The 5,745-nt window shown below is 41.8% G+C and overlaps 2 protein-coding genes across 2 annotated transcripts; one reads left to right on the top strand and one right to left on the bottom strand.

Moving 5' to 3' along the window:
• The first annotated feature begins 530 nt into the window (after nucleotides 1–530).
• LOC130994114 (uncharacterized) lies at nucleotides 531–2,842 on the top strand. Its single transcript, XM_057919149.1, has 2 exons — nucleotides 531–2,105; nucleotides 2,200–2,842. Exon 1 carries the CDS (start codon nucleotides 531–533, stop codon nucleotides 1,875–1,877), a length of 1,347 nt encoding a protein of 448 aa, XP_057775132.1. The 3' UTR covers nucleotides 1,878–2,105; nucleotides 2,200–2,842.
• A 1,088-nt stretch (nucleotides 2,843–3,930) lies between these two features.
• LOC130996094 (uncharacterized) lies at nucleotides 3,931–4,560 on the bottom strand. Its single transcript, XM_057921621.1, has 2 exons — nucleotides 4,293–4,560; nucleotides 3,931–4,212 (listed from the first exon to the last, which is right to left on the bottom strand). The coding sequence occupies exons 1-2, from the start codon at nucleotides 4,446–4,448 to the stop codon at nucleotides 3,940–3,942; spliced, it is 429 nt and encodes a 142-aa protein (XP_057777604.1). The 5' UTR covers nucleotides 4,449–4,560; the 3' UTR covers nucleotides 3,931–3,939.
• Nucleotides 4,561–5,745: the final 1,185 nt, after the last annotated feature.

The following is a 5,745-nucleotide window of genomic DNA, read 5'->3' on the forward strand; positions in this document are numbered from 1 at the left end:
GAAAAGACGTCGTTTGAGCTAGAATTCGCATCAAACGACGTCGTTTCTTTTGCTGGGGTTAAATCATATTAACCCTAACCTAATTTCACCGCATTTCCTTACATTCACCATTGTCGAATCTTGACTGCAACTATTATGGGAGAATTTGACCTTGGGACGATGAGATATTGCGAGTGAGGCGCCGAGAAGAAGACGAAATAAGAGATATTGACGACGATATTTCGCGAAATGGGAGATAGGTATTTCTCTTTCCCCCTGTATAGAATTTGTCGCCCATAGTACTTTGCCGCCCTTAGGTCAGAGAAAAAATTGAGTCTTTACTTGCCTATTGTTGTGAATCTTTGATTTTGATTTACTATCTCGTTAAATCTTCTTCTTGCCCATCCATCACATTGAATTTCCTTTTTTTCAATTTGCACAGTGACTCATTTGGCTTGTATATTCACCATGGTGGGAAGTTTGTCCACTTAGGCGCAAGTAGATTGTACTCAGGTGGTGACGTTTTGGGGAAATTCGGTTTAGATAAGGATATGTTTGGTTATTTTGACTTAGAGGAGGAAATCAAGCAGCTTGGGTATACTTCTTGGAGGTGTTTAGCTTTCAAGGTTCCTAGAACTTTAGTGTTTATGGATTTGTGTGATGATAAGCAGGTAATGCAAATGATACAATGTTGTACATCTACAATTACATGTGTGAGTATCTATGTGGATGATGGGAAAAAGGGAAAGGTCAAGAAGGCTGTCACTGAATCTGAAACTGTTACTAAGACAGTTACGAAGACTATAACAACCACTAAGAGTAGTAGTAATAAGGGGAAGGGGAAGGTAAATCAGTCCAAAGGGAAAGAGAAGGTGTTTGATAGGGAAGAGCCTGCTAGTGTAGTGAAAGAGCAGAATGTGCAGATTGAGTTAAGTAAGGGCAAGGATACTGACAGAGTGGTGAAGGAGCAGAATGTGCATATTGAGCCAAGGACTGAGCATGATGTGCTGATGGAGGAGCTGCATGAAACAGATGAAGATGATGATGATTATGTTCCTCAATTTAGTGAGACAGAGGACGTAGAGTCAGATGATTCTTTAGGTGATAAAGAGCTAGGGTCAGAAGATGAAGAGTATATGCAAGCAAGAAGCAATGTCAGGGAAAGTATTGGTGTCATTGCTGAAATAAGTTTAGAGAAAGAGAATGAAGAAGAAAGATTGTCTGAATATGATGATTCTGACAAAGAGAGGTCTGATAGCAGTGACTCAGATGGTCAAGTTGTTAGAAGCAAACAACCTAAAGCTGTGTATGATCCAAGGGGAGATATTGCAGATTTGAAGCTTGTTCTAGGCATGCGGTTTGAGGATGGTTTTCAGTGCAAGAAAGCACTGGTATCATGGAGCATAGTTAAAGGTCATCCAATTCACTTTAGAAGGGTAACCAAGGATCAGTGTGAGGCTTATTGTGAGGAGCCTTGTCAGTGGAGAATCTATGCCAGTATAAAGAAAAATGAGAAGTCTTTGGTGGTGAAGATCTTGGGTAAGGATCACACATGTGCATTTGCAATTGGTAATAAGCAAGCAAGTTATAAGTGGCTTGGGGAAGAGTACACTGAGGTCTTCAGAGTTAGACCTCAGATGTGTGTTGAGGATTTTAGGAATGATGTTAAGAGGAGGTTTAACATAGTTGTTCCAAATGGACGGTTGTACAGGGCCAAAGCACATGCCTTACAGTTGCTTAGAGGCACTGTGCAGGGCCATTACCATAAATTAAGGAGTTATGTTGCGGAGTTGATGAGAGTGGACAGAGAGGGCAGATTTGAGCTCCTGTGTGGGGATGGTACCATATTTCAGGGACTGTACATTGGGTTTTCAGCGTTGAAGAAGGGATTTTTATAGGGATGTAGGCCAATTATTGGTCTAGATGGCTGCTTCTTGAAAACACATTTAGGAGGTCAACTTTTGTGTGCCATAGGGAAGGATAGCAATAATCAGATGTACCCCATTGCATGGGCCGTAGTAGAAGTGGAGAATGAAGCTTGTTGGCGATGGTTTTTAAGCTTGTTGTTGGAAGAGCTTGGCATCAGGGATGGCAATGGATTTACTTTGATTTCTGATCAACAAAAGGTATGCTCTGAGCTCTGCTAATGCTTGCTAATGCTATATAGTATGCTCTGCTCTGCTAATCTCTGATTTTATTTGGTGTTACTCTGAAATGCAGGGCCTAACTAATGATGTAGTTGAGTTGGCTCCCCATGCCGAGCACAGAAATTGTGCTCGACATGTCTATATGAATTGGAAGAAACAATTCAAGGGAGTTTCATTGAAGAACTTATTTTGGCAAGCTGTGAGGGCTACATATTCTGAGGAGTGGGAGGCAGCAATGGAGGAACTTAAGTGTGAAAATGAGCAAGCATATGAGGATCTTATTGAGAGAGATCCAACCAGGTTTTGCAAAGCCTTTATTTCAACTTGTTGTGTTAGTGATATGGTAGATAACAATGTATCAGAAACTTTTAATGGGTATATTCTGAGTGCTAGGGGGAAACACATCATCGACATGCTAGAAGAAATCAGAAGTGGTCTAAAAGAGAGGCAATATAAGAAATTACAACATGTGAACACTGTCACTGACATAGTAACACCAGCTGTTAGGAAAAAACTAGAGAAACTGAAATCACAAGCTAGGTACTGTACTGCTCACCCTGGTCTAGGAGGGAAATTTGAGGTCTCAATGAAAGGGGATAGGTTTATTGTGTCTCTGCATGAGAGGACATGTAGTTGTAGGGCATGGGAGCTCACTGGGATACCTTGTATCCATGCTGTGAGTGCTATCCATTTTTTGAGGGATGATCCAGCCACATATGTGCATAAGTATTTAGCACAGAGACATATTTGAAGGCTTACTCATTCCCTCTTGAGCCAATCAATGGTGAGAGATTTTAGCCAAAGGCTCCTGGATATCCAGTTGAGCCCCCACAGGTGAGGATCATGCCGGGTAGACCAAAGAAGAAGAGGAGAAGAGACAAGGATGAGAAAGACCCAAAAAACCCTTCAAGGCTGAGAAAGACAGGCACCATGATGACATGCCAAAGGTGTGTACAAGTTGGGCATAATTCAAGGACATGCAAGAATGCTGAAGTGGAGAAGCCTGAAGGTGAGAAGAGAAAGCCGGGAAGACCAAGAAAGTACCCACCCCCTGAACCCACTGAACCAACTGAACCCACTGAGGCACCCACAACAGAGGCCACAGACACCACAACAGAGGCCCACCCCCTGAACCCCCTGAACCTACAGACAACAGTGGCTGCATCATCAAGAGGAACGGGCAGGGGCAGGGGCAGGCCCAAGGGCAGTGGCAGGGGTAGGGGCCGGGGAAGGGAGATTGCAATGGAGAGACAAGAGGTAAACTGTGTTATCCTTAAGTTTCTTATGTTATTTTCATTTGGCATTACAATTTACATGGTACTTTGTTTACATCATTGTAGGCAAGCAAAGGAATAGGCCATTACATTGGAGAAGAAACAGGGAACTCTTATATTGCAAGTGGGAGTTATGTGCAACAAATCCCAAGAGGAGAGGAGCTGTCCATTCAAGGCCCTACACAGGAATCCCAAACCAACACTTGAAGATGGATTGTTGAAGTGGAGATGAGCTGTCCATCTGTCCATTCGATGTTGTTTGGTGTTTTTGATATTTTTGATGTACAAACTTTTCATGTTTCTGTTTCTTCAAGATGGATTAAGACAATTTGAATTTGGATTGTTGATGTTGAAGATGTTTTGTCTCAGTTTTTAATGGTATAAATATCATAATCAGTTATGTTATTCCATTTCTTGAACATTCAGCACATATAATTGCACAGAATTCCGAAAATAAACTTACTTCTCATTACCATTGCCAATGAGATTACAAGGTTGTTACAAGAGGAATGACAACAAAACACCATCAACCCTATACCCTAAGCAACAAATGCTTGAATTACCACACTAACAACTCCAACAACACAAGCACAAACAAACACCTTCTTCTTCCAGTTCTTGCTGCCCTTAACCTTCTCCATTCTGAGGAGTCTCACTTCATCCTCCAACAATCTAATTCGCTTCATATCTTCCTCCACATATTTTTGCAGGCGATAGCATTCTCCAATCCAGAAGTTCAGTTTTTCAGCATCATCATCTTGATTTCTAGGCTTTATTTCAGGATCTACCCACTCAAAGAAGCCACATTGTTTCTGCAACAACAAAGATTGTTGCTTTAAGGAAGAAGAGAGAACAGAAATAAACTCAAAAGCAAAAAAAACGTGACAATCACCTCTTTGTTGGAGCATCTGAGGAATCTTCGCCCAGGATTGAGGTGCGTTCGCGACGTTTTCATCTCCACTCGAAGTTTGCACGTACATTCAGGAAGGGAATCAGGTGTAGCCATGGAAGAAGAGGCGCCATAAGATGAAGAAGGCGAGAAATTCATCAGATTCTTCTGAAACCCTCAATCGTGGAAATGGGGAAGTGATTTCTTAATTTCCCCAAATGTAGACCTAAATAGATGTAGGAAATAAAAAATGAAGAAAACGACGTAGTTTGATGCCAATGTAGACGACGTCGTTTCTTAATGTCGCCGGTGATTTATGCTTAAATTGCTCTATTTTTAAGTGTTTGTATGTGCATGTTTTAAGATAATCTTCTGGAAATTGGTGCGTTTATGGTATATTTTATGATTTGCAGGAGATTTAGGCTTTCGAGATAGAAGAATGCAGTTTTGGAGAATTTTGGATGAATTTGGCGTTTTCTAGGTGGTGAAACGAGAAACCAACACATAAACTAAAAAGCAGTAAACGACACCGGATTTACGTGGTTCGGTCGAGAAGACCTACGTCCACGGGGTGTTTTGGGGTTTTTTCACTATACTTCGAGAGAATTACATTTTACAGGAGATGAATGAATAATGAGATGAGATCCTCTTCTAACCCACTACTAAGTCTCTATTTATAAGCATGTAAATAAGCCTTAGGGCCTCAAGCCCATTCCCTAAGATAATTGGGCTTAAGCCCCTTTAATACATTGACCTTGGTCTGAGTCGCCTATGCTTGCTTGACTACGCCGGAAGCTCTATTATTTCTTTTATTATCCCAAGTCTTCAATTAAACCTGCACTGATTAGCTTAATAATAATAATACTAATCATAAGCATAAATAGAAATGTTCCCATTATATAGTGCACAGCGCTGGTGCATATTTCAGTCCTCATCACTAGGTGTTCTGGTCTCCAGAGCAGAGAAATCATCATTCCTCTGGAGTCAGAGAAATCAAAGACCTCAAGTCTCCAGTGCAGCGGAATCAATCGCCAGAGAAATCACCATTTCTCTGGAGTCAGCGAAATCAAGAAGCCAGTGTAGAGGAGTCAATAATCAGAGCAGCCAAGTGAGAGTCAGAGCAGAGAAATAAGTCAGAGCAGAGGGAAGAGAAGCCATTACAGCGGAATCACAAAGTCCATTACAGCGGAATCGATAAGCCAGAGAAATCACCGTTCCTCTGGAGATAGCAGAGAAATCACCCATTCCGCTGGCGCGATAGCCGTTTCCCTAACGATAGCCGTTCCTCTGGCGAGACCAGAGAAATCACAATTCCTCTGGCGAGAGCTGCGAATTCGGCGAGAGTAGGAGTATTTTCCGGAGCGCGCATCCAGCTGGAGAGTTGCCTTATTTCACACGATTCTATTACCTTTATAATTCTACTTTGCATGGCAACTTTCATGGTGATCCGAAGGAA

This window comes from Salvia miltiorrhiza, chromosome 7, assembly GCF_028751815.1.
Source record: "Salvia miltiorrhiza cultivar Shanhuang (shh) chromosome 7, IMPLAD_Smil_shh, whole genome shotgun sequence".
NCBI lineage: Eukaryota > Viridiplantae > Streptophyta > Magnoliopsida > Lamiales > Lamiaceae > Salvia > Salvia miltiorrhiza.

What these genes read in the sequence shown, in the direction of transcription:
- LOC130994114 (XM_057919149.1), top strand. Translation starts at nt 531, where the DNA reads ATGTTTGGTTATTTTGACTTAGAGGAGGAAATCAAGCAGCTTGGGTAT.
- LOC130996094 (XM_057921621.1), bottom strand. Translation starts at nt 4,448, where the DNA reads ATGAATTTCTCGCCTTCTTCATCTTATGGCGCCTCTTCTTCCATGGCT. An exon ending in TCAGATGCTCCAACAAAGAG is followed by an intron (nt 4,213 to 4,292) that starts GTGATTGTCACG and finishes TTGTTGTTGCAG; the next exon opens with AAACAATGTGGCTTCTTTGA.